Here is an 18,154-nt window from a genome sequence, read left to right on the forward strand (position 1 = left end):
CTGTAGGTGTGTTTCTGTTATTTTTATTGAAGATTTAAGTTTTTTAACATGTTTTAATTAATAAAATATTTTTCTGGGGACTTTCCGATACCATTCGGATTGTGTTTTGTAAATAGGCATTCCGATAAAGTCACTGAGCATTTTATATATATTTCTGAATATAAATTGGTTGTTCCCTTTTGTTTTGTTTTATTTAGGCCTATGGTATGTGAATTTATGGTAGCCTAATACTCTTGTGTACTGTAAGTATTTTGTCAAAGTTCCCGAAATTGAGCAATGCGTGTGGTGCACGTTTTCCCTTGAAGAGATCAACCATCAACCACCAGTGCAACAGTGCCCACGCCAGCGGTCAGAGACACACCATCAACCACCAGTGCAACAGTGCCCACGCCAGCGGTCAGAGACACATTATAAACCACTAGTGCAACATTGCCCATGCCAGAGACACACCATCAACCACCAGTGCAACAGTGCCCATGTCAGCGGTCAGAGACGCACCATCAACCACCAATGCAATAGTGCCCACAGTTCCCACGTCAGGGGTCAGAGACACACCATCAACCACCAGTGCAACAGTGCCCATTCCAGCTGTCAGAAACAAACCATCAACCACCAGTGCAACAGTGCCCACGTCAGCGGTCAGAGACACTCCATCAACCAAAAGTGTCCACAGTACCCACGTCAGCAGTCAGAGGTACACCATCAACCACCAGTGCAACAGTGCCCACGCCAGCGGTCAGAAACACACCCTCAACAACCAGTGCAACAGTGCCCATGCCAGCGGTCAGATACACAACATCAACCACCAGTGCAACAGTGCCCACTCCAGCGGCCAGAGACACACCATCAACCACCAGTGCCCACGAAAGCGGTCAGAGACCCGCCATCCACCACCAGTGCAACAGTGCCTACGCCAGCGGTTAGAGACACACCATCAACCAACAGTGCCCACGCCAATGGCCAGAGACACACCATCATCCACCAGTGTAACAGTGCCCACGCCAGTGGTCAGAGACACATCATAAACCACTAGTGCAACAGTGCCCACACCAGGAGCCAAAGACACACCATCAATCACCAGTGCAACAGGAACCACACCAGCAGTCAGACTGTGGGGTTTTCATATTGATGGTGAGGAATATAGAGAAATCATGTTTTTAACATAATTAAACCTATAAGTGGTATATACGTATAAGTATAAATATAAGTATTTGTTGAAAGAATGAATAAGGACACATGCTTTAACATTTATTCAATTGGCAGATGCTTTTATTTATTTTTTATAATAAACGTACAGTGCATTCAGTCTATTGACTTATAAGTTTATGTATTTCATGGGAAATTAAAACATTGTTGTTACTATCATCCTTGCACTATCTCTGCCAGTTGAAATGCAGAAGCTCTGTAGCTCAACTGGCAGAGCATGGATCATGCTTAACCTGGCCTATACGATACTGTAAACACATATTTGCATAGTACTTTTCATGCAGTTTTAACTGTTCTTGAAATAGTTTTTGTTGTTTTTCAGTATGCTCTGCACATTGTCTTTGGTGCACCCTTTGATTTCATCTGTAAGTAATTTATTTCCACTTCAAGTATTTAAATTGGACTTCATGCCATTGTTGCAGTTGATATTTAAAATGGTCTTTTTCTGTCTTCAAGTGTGACCTTACCATTATAAGGAAATTGTGGACTCCAATTCTTTTGGAGAACTTTGGAATTATCTCTGAAAGGTATCTTCCTATTTCCCTCCAGACCACACTAGCCACCCCCTAAATGACAATTCTAAATCTACCATAAATTAATCTTACAAGACAAAAGCCTTTGTTCAGAAGTCACTTCCAAGAGGAGAACAAGGCACTCTGAAGTACAGTATGTGTCAAATATATACATATAGATATGTATGAATATTACACACACACACACACACACACACACACACACACACACACACACACACACACACACACATGTTGTGTTTCCATGTTTTATGGGGACTTTCCATAGACATAATGGTTTTTATACTGTACAAACTTTATATTCTATCCCCTAAACCTAACCCTACCCCTAAACCTAAACCTCACAGAAAACTTTCTGCATTTTTACATTTTCAAAAAACATAAATTAGTATGATTTATAAGCTGTTTTCCTCATGGGGACCGACAAAATGTCCCCACAAGGTCAAAAATTTCGGGTTTTACTATCCTTATGGGGACATTTGGTCCCCACAAAGTGATAAATACACGCTCACACATACACACACACACACACACACACACACACACACACACACACACACACACACACACACACACACACTAGCTGTAGGCAGGATAATGTAGTTTGGGGCAGACCAATGTACAGTGAGTTGCAGTATAACCTTGATGTAATAAATGAGTGGATCACAATTTCCAAGTCTTTATGGGAAAGAAAATGTTTTATTTTAGTGATAGATCTCAGGTGGGAAAAGCTACCCTTGACAACAGCACTGATCTGCTTATTGAAACTTAACGAAGAGTCAAAAATCCCTCCAAGACTCCTCACATGATCTTGTACATTCAATGTCAGAGGACCTAAATTGGCAACCAGGCCAGGCAAGGAGGATGTCGAGGAACCTAAAATCAGAACTTCGGTTTTGCTTTCATTTAATTGTAAGACATTTTTTGCCAGTCAATGTTTAATTTCCTAGAAGCAATTTAGGGAATTCTCAGATGAACAATTCTTTTCTACACTTGGAAATAAAATGGGGATTCGTCAGCATAACATTGAAAAAATAGAGCTCAGAGGAAGCATATACAGGCAAAATAACAAGGGTCCTAAAATCAACCCTTGAGGGACACCACACTGTAAATGAGCTGACATAGAAGAAAAATGACCTAAGTTTACAGAGAACGTCCTTTCTTTTAGATTGGAGGAAAACCACTGGTGGACCATACCCTGGATGCCAACCAAACATTCTTGATGATTGAGAAGAATATTATGGTCTATAGTGTCGAATGCAGCACTGAGATCTAATAAAACTAAGACGACAGGTGAAACTGAATCCACGGAGAGAAATATATCATTAGTGACCTTCAACAATGAAGATTCAGTGCTGTGCAAGTGTTTGAAACCAGATGAAATGAAATGAATCTAAAATGTTGAATGCATTTAGATAGGAGTAGAGCTGCGAATAAACAACTCTCTCAATAATCTTGGAAATACAAGGCAGTTTGGAGATTGATCTGTAATTGTTGTGTATTGCTGGATCCCAAAAAAGTTTTTTTTAACAAATGATGTAGAATTGCATGTTTAAAACTACTTGGAACAACTCCACTTGCTAATGAGCCGTTACTTATAGCTGTCTCACTGGAAATGATAGTCGTGAAAACTTATTTAAGAAGGCATGGAGAAAGAATATCCGGCTTGTAACTGGAACACTTCATCTTGGAGACTACATCTGCTCACTGTTCTGATGTAACTGGTTCAAAGTGAGTCAGGCAGCTGGACAGGGAAGGAATAATGGGGCTTTTCCACTGCATGGTATGGCTTGACTTGACTCTGCTCGTATTTTGGGGGTTTTCCACTGTGGATAGTAACTGGTACTTTTTTTAGTACCATCTCGGTCGAGGTTCCAAGCGAGCCGAGCCGATACTAAATGTGACATCAAAACCCTGCAAATCACTGATTGGTCAGAGAAAATATTCACTACCAACATTATTGCTATAATCCCACCCACGTTGAGGCTGCACTAAACTGCAGGGGAAAAGTGCCATTAGTGGTTGATCAAATTGTGAAAGTACAATCGCACCTTTAATCTGCTCAATTTTGTGAGTAAAGAAGTTTAAAAATGTTTCACAGTTCTCTTTGGTGGCATCCAGAAAAGCACTTTTAGAATCAATTGTTTTGAACAATACTTTTGGTCGATTAGCATTATCAGAGAATAATGTAGAGAACAAAATAGCTTTTGCTTCCTTTACAGCTCTCTGATAGTTAATTAAACACTCCTTTAAAATATTGTAAGAGACATGAAGCTTGTCTCGTTTCCATTTGTGCTCAGCTTTCTGGACTCTTGTCTGAGAGCGCGGGTGACGTCAATTAACCAAGGCCATGAAACACCCTTAATTCCCCTTGGCTTGAGCGGAGCGACATTATCAAGTATAAAATTACAGGATTTCTTAATAGCTTCAACCAATTATTCAGTGTCGAGTCTAACTAAGACATCATCTGTCAAATGCGTTAGATAAAATTCTGAAAAAAGTTTGGCAGTAGATGATTGAATGGACTGGGAATGACGTAAAGGCAGAGAAAAAGTAGGGAGAGGACACGTAGACACAGACTAAAACATTATTGGATAATGGTCAGAAATGCCAGTATCTAAGACCTCTAAGTTGGATAGAGAAAGACCATAAGACAACACAAGATTCAATGGATGACCCATATTGGGAGTAGGACCAGTGACATGTCGTACAATATTTAAAGACTCAGTGAGGGAGATAAATTCATTTACCAGAGGTTTTGATGGACAGCATTCATCAATATTAAAATCCCCAAGAATCATGAGTCTATCACCACGAGACACCAGTCCAGAGAGAAGTCCAAAAATTGTTGGATGAAGTCCTTATTAAATCTGGGAGGAAAGCAGGACCCAAGATGTCAGTCTTTTTAAAACAGATTCTAAAAGCAGTGGCAACACCACCTCTCCGTCCTGAAGTCAGTGGAAAGTTTAAGAAGTCACAGCCTGGTGGTGTTAGATCCCCCAGGGCCCTTTGTTCGCCAGGATTCAGCCAGGTCTCAGTGATGAAAAAAAGTCCAATGGAATCGAATGGAAATAAGTTTATTTGAAACAGGGACAATGCACAAATAAACATTAAACTTGTTAAACAAGAGAATATGTCTTGGGCCAGGTTGTAGCAACAATTGCTAATTTCCACCTGTAGTCCCTGGGCAGGTATGACAATTGTAAAATTATTTTAAAATAATAATTGCACAGGATTATGGATAGAGTGATTTCCATCGTAATTACAGATATACAGGTTAGCAATACAGAAACAGGGAGACCATCAGCCTATTTACTCGTGAAATAAAAATGTCACAGCTGGTAATCTGTAGGTATGTCAGTGTGACCCTCGAAGGATATAACGGGGGCGACACGCAATTCCAAGAGCAATGCAATAGTTGTATACTCCGTCTGTCAATCAGTCCGAGGAATTCAAATGCCGTAAATCCAGAGAGGAGTAGAATGAAACCATATCAGAAGAAAAATTATTGCATGGACTTGGAAACAAGCTCTCCACTGAAACTAGCAAGGGCAAAAAGCGAAACTCCAGTAGGCCAAGATGGGCAACAGAAGGCAGAACATCCTCAGTGCATCCACCAACACGACTCGAATTCAATGTCCATGCACTCCAGCCCCACTGGACGTCGACAATGGACAGGGAATTATGCAGCCAGTTTAAGACTTCATGTAGCAGTCCCAGCGAAGACCATCGGTGAGTGAAGCAGTGTTAATTTCCTTTGAGGTAATCCAGTCAGACGTGAGGTGTAGCGTAGATTTCTAACAAATTAAAAAGTCAATATTCAATAAGATTGTCCATAAAAGAGAAGTATAAAACTCGATTTCCTGAAGTTCCAATAATTAAAGTCCTCATAACAGTTGTGAAATGGCTACATGGCAATAAACAGCAATTCAGAGGCACAGATGAAGAGCCTTGTTTCCCACAGATGGAAGAGAATGACAAGGAAAGGGCCATCCGCAATCTTTTGAAGAACCAGAACTTTCCAGAACCAGAACCTTCACATTTCATTTTCTTTCTAGGGATGCATGGAGATTTGTTTCCTGAATTACATGATAAGTTGGGCCCAAGAGTCAATTTTAAGTTGTCTATTTGTTGTATAAAGTTTGAGTGTTTTTTTTTTAATGTTGTTTACAAGTTATTTAAATTATTCATTTAGTTATATTTTATCAATATTAACATTTCTTAATAGTTTTCTAATTGTTCTATGTAAATTTTTGCCAGGATTTGAAATTGAATGTTTAGTTTTAATTTCATATGATTATATGAAAGCTCATGCTTTGTTCCTTTGCGGACTATTTGTGACATCATGAACATGAAGGAAATCATATTATCTCATATAGAATAGTCAAATGGGTAACACTTTAAAATAAGGTTCCATTTGTTAAAATGAATAACAAGGAGCAATATACATTATAAACAAATAAAAAATTTAATTATATATATATATATATATATATATATATATATATATATATATATATATATATATATATATATATATATATATATGTTAACATTAGTCCATGCACTATGAACTAACAAAGAACAATTTTGTTTATCCATTAACATTACCAAGATTAATAATGGTTAAAATATAGTTCATTGTTCATTCATGATACCTACTGCATTAACTAATATTAACAAATGGAACCTTATTGAGAAGTGTTACCACTAAATGTTTAAGATAGTCATCAACTTGAAATCGATGTGAAATCAGCACGTTTTAAATCTAATAAAGCAAACAAATGTAAGAAATTACATTAGAAGCTTATAATTTTATAAGAGCACTTACATTAATCCTTCTGTTAAAACTAAGGTATTATTTGATCTGTAAAGTTGTTTATATCATCATTTTACAGGCGTGTAGGATTTTAAGTATGGTTGACAATACATTTTCATGGCAACGAAGATGTACAATTGGCTATAACTTTATACTGAAAAGGTTAGTAACTGGCATATTTTCCATTCAATTTGACCCAAATCATTATCAAAGGACATTATTATTTAAGACGTACCTTGTGTTTCATACCTGCGTGTCCTTCTCGTCCAGTGTGCGACAGCCTTAAGTGCCTCACTGTAACACAGATTTTAGCTCTTTTTAAACAAAAGAAGGGACGAGCTGAAATAAGTTTTTGTGGTAATCAACATTATGCCACTAATGCTGTCGATTGAGCTTAACTTTTATTGAACCCGGAACATTCCTTTATATCTTCCAAACGTAACCCAGGTTCACATTGTTTCTCTGATCCTGTCTGAAAGCGAAAGACATTACTTACTGTTCCAGAAACACCATTGCTAGGATGGTTGGTGGAAAGGCAGCATACATTATATTTACATCAGGAGGAACTAAGGTGAGGACTTTTATGTATCATATGCAAAATATTTGCAGTTGGCCAAAGCAATACAGACATTTAAAGCAGAAATTCACTGTATATAGAAGGCATGAGTAAGTAGAATGCTGAACAGGCTTGCCTTTCTTTATCCAGCCAGCTTTATTAATCTCTTGCTTTTGGACCTTTAGGCCAATAATCTGGTGCTTCACACAGGTGTGGAGCATTTCATGAAGAGAAGGACTTTTGTAGAGGGAGGCACAGACAGCCATCAACTAAATGAAAGAGGCTCCCTCCCCATATTATTCTCTCTAATGTGGAGCATGACTCCATTAAAATCACAGCTGAACACTTGTTAAAAGAGGGCAAAGAGGGTGAGCAGGACTGGGCTTTCCTTTCAAAATTATACTGTAAACAAAAACATTGTTCTACAAAGGCTTGCCTTGATAAAGAACGAATGTCATTCACCACTTTGTTCTTGTCTCTGTCATCCATAGTGAGGAATATTGCATCATTGCATATTGTGCCATATAAAATTTTTGCCAGGAATAAAAACAGGGCTGTAAGGGCATAAGTACTGTCCATCTTAAAATGCCATTTTAGAAAAAATCCAGTATGCTTTGATTGCACCTGATTTTGATCTGATTGTATTCTCGTTGTAGCTGTCACATTTCTGCCCGTTTCCAAGGTGACTGCACAGGTGGAGGTTTAGGATGTGATTGCAGCAATTCGTCCCACCACCTGCTTGGTGTCAATCATACTGGCCAACAATGAGACTTATTATGGTGAACATGTTGCCTTGATAACAATTCTCCAAGTGATGTTAAAGAGATAGTTTACCAAAGATTTTCAATTCTGTAAGCATTTACTCATTTTTCCAAACCTGTATGACTTTCTTTCTTCTGTGTAGCAGAAAATGAAATACTAAGCATAAAGTTAGCCTCAGTCACCATTCATCATATACATTCAACGTAAATGGCGACTGAGGCTGACATTCTGCCGAACATCTCTTTAATTGTCTAACAGATAAAAATAAGTCATATGGGTTTGGGACAACATTACATGAGGGTGAGTAAATGATGATATAAATAAAATTTTAGTTTAAGAACATTGTAACAAGCTTTAATAGCATTATTTATTATTTATCATGAACACCCATAGTAGCAGATCAGACATTCCTCTCAACAGCCAATCAAGGAGATTTGTCAGAGGGTGAAGGAAGTAAACAAACAGAGGTCTTTGTCAGCTCCCAGAATCATCCTGCATACTGATGCAGCCCAGGCTATTTGAAAAATATGAGTGGATTCACATGACCTGGGAGTAAACTAGACTATCATTGTAGGGCAGGTAAAGTAAGAAACAAGATGCTGTTGATATCATCTCACTCCAAGCATAGAAAATTTGAGATCACAATCCTGTTGATGGTGTGTTACAGTTTTATGGCCCTCGAAATCGGTGCTTTGTTTGTGAATGGTCCTGGAACCACAACCCCAGTGTACCCTCTAATTTTTGGTGGAGAGTGCAACAAGAGTGCAACTTCAGACCAGGGTCTGATACGGTGTTATTGTGTGGTGTTTCATAATGGTACTAAATTATTTAACAGAATAACCGACTCCTGACTCTGAAATCAATACTGTTGTTATCTCTTTATTTCTCAGAACTGAGAACACAGAAATAATTGCTGGCCTGAGAAATGTAAAACCTGCCATATTACTGGTAGTATCAACAATCACAAGCATCTTTATTTCATTTTATTGTCCGATTTTATATATAGCTGTGGAAAAAATCAAGAGACCACTGCAAAATTATCAGTTCCTTGTTTATCATTTACTATTTATTGGTATGTTTTTGAGTAAAATTATTTCTTTTTGTTTTATTCTATAAACTACTGACAACATTTCTCCCAAATTCCAAATAAAAATATTTGGAGCATTTAATTGCAAAATAACAAAAAGTGTTATCGGACCTTGAATAATGCAAAGAAAACAAGTTAATATACATTTTTAACAATGCAGTACTAATGTTTTAACATTCTGAGATGCTATTCTTCTCACCACAATTGAGTTACCATACACTTTGTCAGTTCAAACCATTCTGGCCATTCTCTGTTGACCTCTCTCATAAACAAGGCATTTTAGTACACAGAACTGCCGCTCACGGGATGTTTTTTATTTTGGCACCATTTGAAGTAAATTCTAGAGAATGTTGTGTGTGAAAATCCCAAGAGATCAGCTGTTACAGAAATACTCAAGCCAGCCCATCTGGCACCATCAATCATGCCACAGTCCAAATCACTGAGATCACATGTTTTCCCATTCTGATGGTTGATGTGAACATTAACTGAAGCTCCTGACCCATATCAGCATGATTTTATGCACTGCACTGCTGAAACACGATTGGATGATTAGTTCCCCGTCTGTCGCTCACTTCGATGTTGTGTCGAAGAAGCGACACTAGGGGTCTCTCTTGACAGCCTCTGAACTGTCAGAGGCTGTCAAGCGCATCTCTGAACTTGAGAAAAGGCCAATGAGAAATTGGCAGACAGAATTTGCATGTACCGTCCACGGACATACGGGTATAAAGGGAGGCAAATGTGTCTGTCCATTCAGATTTTTCCTTCGGAGCCGAGCGTTTGTGTGATCAGCGAGCTGCATTCACTGACTGTTCACTTCATCTCTACATAGTGTATGCTGTTGGATCTACGGTGCATATCAGTAGCTTTCTCCTTCTCTGCACAACAGTGCAGCTTTGCCCCTGGGCGCTTCGACAGTGCTTCTAAAGAGAATATTTGACAGCGGCTCGACAGTCTGCTTATCCCCTCGAGCCCCCCGAGCTGGATGAGGAGGTCACTGCTGCATCGGAGAGTGTTCCGTCTTCTGACGCGGAAAACTCGATTGAGCTGCCTCCCTCGGGTCGGCACACCCAGTCAGAGGCTGACGCCCAGATGGCTGACATGCTTGCCCGGGCTGCCGTAAGCGTGGGGTTGGACTGGAACCCCCCGTCCTCCCCACAGCCTTCACGGCTAGATGATTGGTTCCTCTGGTCTGGGCGCCGCTCACAGCCACGCACCCCCCTTCCTTCCCGGAGGTGCATGATGAGCTGGCGAGGTCATGGAGGGCACCTTTTACTGCCCGCAACCGACCCCCTCTCTCATCTGCTCTCACTACCCTCGACAGCGGAGCAGCCCACGTGTACTCGCCGGTCCCCCAGGTGGAGAGAGAAGTTGCGATCCACCTGTGTCCCGAGAACGCTGCCACCTGGCGGGATCGCACGGTGCTCTCCTCCAAGGCCTGTAGGATGATGTTCTCACTGAACTCCAAAGCCTACCTTGCCTTCAGGACCACAAAAGTAACACGAGGGACACTCGGGCAGGCGATGGCCACCCTCGTGGTTCAGGAACGACACCTGTGGCTGAACCTGGTAGAGATACTTAGTTGAAAAATTCAGAGTACATTACTTTGATTTGATCTCTTCTTTTTGTTTCATAACATTTTCATTCTTCATTTTCAAAGATTTTTAGGTTCACAATTTCTCCTTTATGTATAGTGCAATAGAGAGTGATCACATGAATTAATTGAAATGCAACTCTGGTGTTTCCATTTCCCATAATGACCAGAGATCAGTGAAGTTTTAAAACATCTCGCACTTGTTTCGGTCAGAAGTAGGTCAGGTCTTGACCCTGAAGATTTGTAAAACACAAGAGCTCCTTTGAATAATTCAGACAATTCCCCCCTGCTGTAGGGTGTAGAGTCCTGTCCACCTGCAGGAGTTTGTTGGCTAGTGTGGGTGCTACCTGCCACTCAGACAGAGGAGATCAGTAAGTCATTGTGTCCTGTCAAATCCTGCCCCTTTGAACCCCTAAACTATACCATTGGCTGAAATAACTTTATTCTGTACCTGATTAGAAATCCGCTTGTGGGTGATATTTAAAACTTTGTGAGTTTCTATAATTACATTCTGCCATACAAAGGTGCCAAATGACTTTGCATTTGTTAAAACTCAGAGTTGGAGTTGAATAATATATAAATTAGCCATGATCCAAGGCTTGTCTCCCTCATTACATACTGATATACAGGAGCTCTGTTCAAGGGATGGAAATAACTGTATAAGCGTGAGTACTACATGTGAGTCACTGCTGGTGCTTTTGCAAAGGCTCAGACTGTTCTGATCAGTTTGTAGAACAGAGCACAATAAAACAGCTTTTAAATTTTAAATTGGATGCCATTAAACATTGAATTAATTGAATAAGGTAATGTGTTAAATTTGACTGCCCTAATTGTATTATCAGCCTTACAGCACTGTTTAATTATGTCTGTATTTATGTAATCAGCTGCAACAGGATAATTAAATATTTAAAATAAGGCACTAAAGTAAAAATCATATTCATCTTCTCCACAGGCCAATTGATTTTTAACGATAACTTATAAAGCTTTAAAGATGTACCAACTGTGAGCTTCAAAATTATTATTTGATGATAAATGCTTCTGTTTAGGCCAGCAGTCTGCACTATTTCAATTTCGTTTTTTAAGATGGGTATTTCTGGTAAAGAACTATACAACTACACATGATCCCGAAGGGATAGGTTGTTTACATTTACATTTACAATGTATTTGGCAGACACTTTTATCCAAAGCAACTTACAGTGCACTTATTACAGGGACAATAGCCCCGGAGCAACCTGGAGTTGAGTGCCTTGCTCAAGGACACAATGGTGGTGGCTGTGGGGATTGAACCAGCAACCTTCTGATTAACAGTTATGTGCTTTAGCCCACTACGCCACCACCACTCAGTTTAGAGAATTACGGCTAATAAAGTGCATCAAAAGAGCACTGCATTGACACTCTCATACTACTTTTTGTATTCGTAATATTTTGCAATAAACTTGATATGTGTTGTTTCCATACTTGGTCAACAACTTGAAATCAATAGAATTATATTTTTATATAGTTTTCAATTCGATTACAGAATTCGCAATGCTTTGAGATTGTACTGCATGCCCTCATGAAAGACGTTAAGGATACAGTCTTGTGGGGGTCTGGGTAGTTCAGCGAGTATTGACGTGGACTAACAACCCTGGAGTCGCAAGTTTGAATCCAGGGTGTGCTGAGTGACTCTAAATTGGCCTGGTTTCTTGGGAGGGTAGAGTCGCATGGGGTAACCTCCTCATGGTCATGCTTAGTGGTTCTCGCGCTCAATGTAGCGCATGGTAAGTCGTGCATGGAAGGTGGAGAGCAGCATGAGCCTCCACACGCAGAGTCTCTGCGGTGTCATGCACAACGAGCCACGTGATAAGATGCGTGGATTGACTGTCTCCGAAGCGGAGGCAACCGAGACTTGTCCTCTGCCACCCAGATTAAGGTGAGTAACTGTGCCACAACGAGGACCTACTAAGTAATGGGAATTGGACATTCCAAATTGGGGAGAAAAATTGTGTTTAATAAAAAAAAAAAGTATACAGCCTTTGTTTTTGTGTGATTTTCAAATACATTTTTGCTTCAAATCGAAGTTACCTCAGAGCTGGTTGGTTTGGTTCATGGCTTAGAACTCGTTTATAAAAAATCTTATGAAAATGAAAAAAGGAATGAGGAATGAAATATTTCAGGAACCAAGATGCGGAAAAAGTGAGCAGGCACTGGTGCACTCTATAAGTGTCAATTCGTTGCATCATGTTTGTTTGAATAGGCCATAATATGTTGAAATTGCCTTTATTTGTCATGTTAAAAAGGACTTAAACAAAGGATGTCATGTTCTGTTAATTCTTCTGAATTCCATATGATGTGGCTTCCAATGATCTGAGAATCAGTGTAGTACTTCACATGAAGATGTGGACATTGTTGTGGAGGATCTGAGACAATGTAGAGCAACTGGAGAGAATGAACTTTTGACATTTGTTCCCTGGAGTGTCCATTGTGGTGTGGATGTTGCACAGACCTACTGGTATTGAATTTGATTTGAAGTGGAATTGATCTTGGTTGAACGATGTTATTTTTGCACACAAAGAACATTTCTGGTGAAGCAGAATTTCATGAGTAAAGGCCAGGGATGCAAACTTCTCACCTTTCATTAAACTTCTCAGTTTTGAATCCAAAATGTGCTACATGCAGAAGTTGTGTTAACCATCATTTTACATCCAAACAAAAACACTGACGGGCAGTTCTAAATGCTGTTTGTCATTTTGTCAGAAAAATAAGAAATACATTTAAACCAAGCAAGTTAGTTTACATGGCTTCACACTCTTTGGGGATTGGGGGCATGCCAAGAGACATTCTTGGTCATGCCAATCTTGTGTAAATGCTGCCAGAGTTTTTGATTTGTTGTTCATGAGGTTGAGTAGAATTTTTTTTTAACAAGTACTTTGTGTGATCCTTCATAAATTTTCCAGTGAGATGAAAACACCCCCTAAGATTTCCTTTTTGAAGCCAATTGCCCACATTCTATACATTTTAAATAACTTAAAAGGAGACTTTAAGCTTGTACTTAATCACAAAGAAAACATATCCCCAAAACACCTTTGACTCTCACCCATTTTCACCCATCCCAATGTTGGCTTCATGTTTCATGGTATTTTTCCCCCCAAGTACATGGATCTAAAAGCTCTTTCTTTTACAGCAGAATGTCATATTTAATGTAAATCATTTTGGATGCACCATGATAAATTGTGCTGCAGGGTATTTAAATGATTACTGTAAATAATTGATGGAATTAATGGAATTTTAAGAAACTTTAAACAGCTTGGGTATAGCTATTGGCTTAACTGTAGTAATTTCACGTCACAGCTCCCCTTCAACAGGGTTTTTAAGGTATTTAATATTAAATACTCTGTGATATTGTATATGTTCATGTAATCACAGATATGTGGTTGCACTTGTATGGCCTCAGATGCACTAGATAATTTGGGAGATGATGCAAACAATTTCATTACATACTTAAAATGTATAATAAAAGAGATTTACACATTGTTTTGATTGTGTTGTAGATGTACATACCCTTTGATTCATAGAGAAAGAGCCCTCATGTGTACATTGTAATTTGGAGGCTGCAGTTACAATGGGATGTGATGGAGCGTGCACGTACAAAATGAGGCAGAGATATCTGTTACCAGTACAACAAAGCTACAACAGCATTATTAAATGAGCTAAACGGACTGAGCTGATCTCCCCTGGCACCAAATCATTAAGTTCATATGCTCTAACCAAACTGTCCAAATCCCTTGTTCTACTTCCAGACACACTCTTGGACATTCAGACAGAAATGAATATTTAACATGTGAAAATGAGGCTCTCTGTACTGTAATCTCTAATCACATGCCACATGCATGCACACCAGTCACACACATATTTTAGTAGGTCTTCAGAGGCCAGCACTCTCGTTACACAGGTGTCTAGAAACAGAGGTGAGGGCAACCTTGTATAAGTAACGGAGTACAAAGGCAATGGCTGGACCATGATGAGCACCAATGCATTGTGACGTCTTTCATTACCTTTACAGCTCACCAGGCCGGACCTGCTCTTCTCCTCCGCTCACCCGACCCTGCCAGCTAGCAGACAGTTAGGTGTCGGCTTCCAGTGTGTGTGCGTGCACGCATGTGTGCAGAAGGGGTAGGTTGAGTTGCACAAGGCAGCCTACCAGATCCTGTCAAATGCAGCCAGTGCAGGTGCAGAGAGGCAGGGCTGACATGGTGCACCAAAAGACCATCACTGCAGCCCGTGAGGGAGATCTACAGGGCCTCCGCGAACTAGCTAAAACTGGATGTCTGACTGCAGCCATTGTGGATGCTCAAGGGGCGGGACTAGTGCACCATGCAGCTCGCTGCAGTCAGCTGGACTGCCTTCGCTTTCTGGTGACAGAGGCGGGGCTGGTGGCTAGCACGAGGGCCCTTAATGGGGCCACACCGGTCCATGATGCTGCAGCTACAGGTCACACCCTTGAACTACAGTGGCTCATTCAGGTTGCAGGATGCAATGCAAAGGTGAGTGAGAATAATTATTGGAGAAAAAAAAAAAATCTGTCATAATTTACTTGCCCACATGTTGTTCCAAAGGGAGCTGCAATCGCAGAATGTAAGCCTCTGCTCTCCATTGCAGCATACTTTGGAAAGCGACGATGTTAGCAAACTGAAAACAGTTTTTAAATAAAAACGGATTAGAATGGAATTGGCCTTTATTTGTGTTCCATGAAAGAAAGAAAGTCATAGAAAATTTATAGAAATTCTGTCATGAAACATTTGTTTTTTTGGGTGACCTATCACTTAACCCAACAGTGGTGTGGACAGAGTGGGGCGGAGGTTTATCAAATGTTTTCAGTAGTTTTTAATAAACACACTGTCAGTCCAGTCATGAAATTCACTCTTTGCTGCGGTCAAGTGTATTGAGGTTTGTTCATGTACGTCCATTTCAGTAACACCAAACTCACACCCCTTTCCACCCTTTTCTGCTGTACATCTCTTACATTCATACAGTACTATATGTTCAATATTGTATGCACTTTGTTCATGTTGCTTACCAAAATATAACAGCACATCATTAGGTCACAAGGCAAACAAAAATATCATTGGTATGCTACACCTGCTCTAAATTTTGCCCCTTACGTAATAAATGGTTCACTCAGTACAGAAACGTAGAACAGTGTGAGTGGTGTGACATCACTTTCCCTTGCTCTGTTTACACTTTGCCCAGTAGTATTGCATGACCACTGTAATCATGACCAGATGGGTCAGAGGGGGCTCAATCTAACCATTAACACTGTTTGTTTACAAGGGGAGCGCAGGCCATGCCGCCCCTCTGAGATCCCACCGCAGCTTGTTCTCATACTAATGCAAACCGGCTCTTTAACCTCAACAACCTCTTGATCTAATTTATGGCCAGCTGTGCAGTATTAAAGTAGATGTTTTAAATGCTTTATCATTGACTAAAGTGATAACAATATTCCAAGTTGGTGGTCTTGCTGGATGTTCATCAGAATTTTTTTTAATTTATTTTTTTAAGCCTGAGATTGCCAAGGTGAGGTCAAATTTGTATGCGGTTGAATTATAAAAAACATTTCCTTGGTCTGATTAAATAAAGATGCCTACACTAATTTGGTCACATTGCTGGAATAGAGGTGTGCTGGCCAGTCGGAAAACTGGGTCTGTGTCAGCAGCAGCAGAACTATATTAAGATGGACAATACAAACTGTTGCTATGATTGTGTTGATTATTACATCATTAGATTACCTCTCTTAAAGGGATAATTCACCCAAAAATGAAAATTCTGTCATTATTTACTCACCCTCATGTTATCCCAGGTGTGTATGACTTTCTTCACCAGAACACATTTGAAGAAAAATATCTTAGCTCAATGGGTCCCTAAAATGCAAGTGAATGGAGATTTCTCTTTTGAAGCTCCAAAAATCACAGACAGTCAGCATTAACATCATCCATACAACACCAGCTGTAAAATTAATGTCTTCTAAAGCGATACAATCACTTTTGGTTTGGAAACATTTTTAAGTATTTTTTTGCTTGTGACGTAATCGCATTGGTATTTGAAACACGTGAGAACTGGCACACGTGTGTTACAGCCGGAAGAGCAACGCTGTTTACAAGTAAGGAGGAATGCTGTACAGTAAATTGGTTGGTTTTGGTTTAGATCTGTATGGCAACGCGAATACGTTATATAGACATTCATTTAACCACTGCAGTCAGATCGATGACGTTCATGCTGACTCACTGTGATTTTTCGAGCTTCAACAGAGAAATCTCCATTCACTTGCATTTTAGGGATCGACTGAGATACGATATTTTTCTTCAAAAGTGTTCTCAACACCTCATTGACCTTATTCACGGTAGCGCAAACTTTGATTTTTAATGGGAATGACAACGAGGCTGTGAGGGCTTACAGTCTTTAATGGCACGCATGCCGCACGGTATAAAGCTGCTTGATCACATTCGATTTTCCACAACTCATGTTGTCTGGAGTTTTTTGTCTAATTAAAGTTCTCTTTAAAAAAAAAAAAAAAAAAATATATATATATATATATATATATATATATATATATATATATATATATGTTTTGACCATGGAACTATCCAAAACACTTTAAACTGCAATACAATCCATTGAAGAGACTATGCTTCTCATTTTCATTCCTATTAAAAGGAATAGAGATTCCTGAATAAGGTCTATATCATATAATATTAAAACTTCCTCTCATTTCCTCTGTCTTGTAATGTTCAAAAGGTATTTGTGAAATGTCTCTTGCCAAAGAGGTTGAGTTGAAAATTGTTTTAGTGTTAGTAATTAAAAGTTTGGGTTATCACATGTGGTAAAGACTACTGTATACTGGTTATTGTAATCTCCAATTGAACTGGGATAAAAATTATGTCCTTTGCATCAACTCTGTCAGATATTTTTATAATCCTGAATCAATCACTTAATGTCATGGTCAGCCATAACCAGTGTTGGGTGTAACTGTAATATGATTACATTTTGAGGTAACTCAGTAACGTAACAGGCTACTTAAAATGAATTAATCTGATTACTGTTAAAGACATTAATAAAATGAAGTTACTTGGATTACACATTTATTGCTAAAACAATAATATTAATTTAGTAGAATGCCTTTTAAAATGTTTTACATTCCTATGTTGGTACTTCTATGTGTGTTGCTGTGTCAGCTAATGAGCATGTGCTCTAACAAAACACCATGGCATTGAGGACACGTATACCGAGGCGATGGCAGATGAGTGAGCTCTGTTACTATGGACGAAGCAGAGTGTAGTTGTTTATTCAAATAAAATGAAACTGAAGCGTTTCAATAATTAATGCACTCACAATCAATCTCAGCGAGCTCTGTGTCAGCATGCTCCACGCCGTGACTGAGCCGCCGATAAATCCTCCTTAAATTTATCCTCCTTCGCTGTCCTTTTCTGCATATCACGGCGCCTTTTTGTGGTCCGTTCTGTATAATGTGGCGACTCATTTTAGCTTATCACGGCTGACCCACCGGCCCACTCAGTTCCACTGTTTTCCAGTCTGCCTCTTATCTGCCCCAAAGTGCGTCGGCCCA

The 18,154-nt window shown here is 39.5% G+C and overlaps 1 protein-coding gene and 1 pseudogene across 1 annotated transcript in view; both read left to right on the forward strand.

The window, feature by feature from the left end:
- The first annotated feature begins 476 nt into the window (after window positions 1-476).
- On the forward strand, window positions 477-14,108 carry LOC127653735 (selenocysteine lyase-like; annotated as a pseudogene).
- A 675-nt stretch (window positions 14,109-14,783) lies between these two features.
- Window positions 14,784-18,154, forward strand: part of LOC127653736 (espin-like protein) — a 54,195-nt gene continuing 50,824 nt past the window's right edge. Inside the window, 1 exon segment of the mRNA XM_052140524.1 lies at window positions 14,784-15,077. Coding sequence (XP_051996484.1) covers window positions 14,784-15,077 — 294 coding nt within the window.

The sequence above is a fragment of the Xyrauchen texanus genome, chromosome 13, assembly GCF_025860055.1.
Source record: "Xyrauchen texanus isolate HMW12.3.18 chromosome 13, RBS_HiC_50CHRs, whole genome shotgun sequence".
NCBI lineage: Eukaryota > Metazoa > Chordata > Actinopteri > Cypriniformes > Catostomidae > Xyrauchen > Xyrauchen texanus.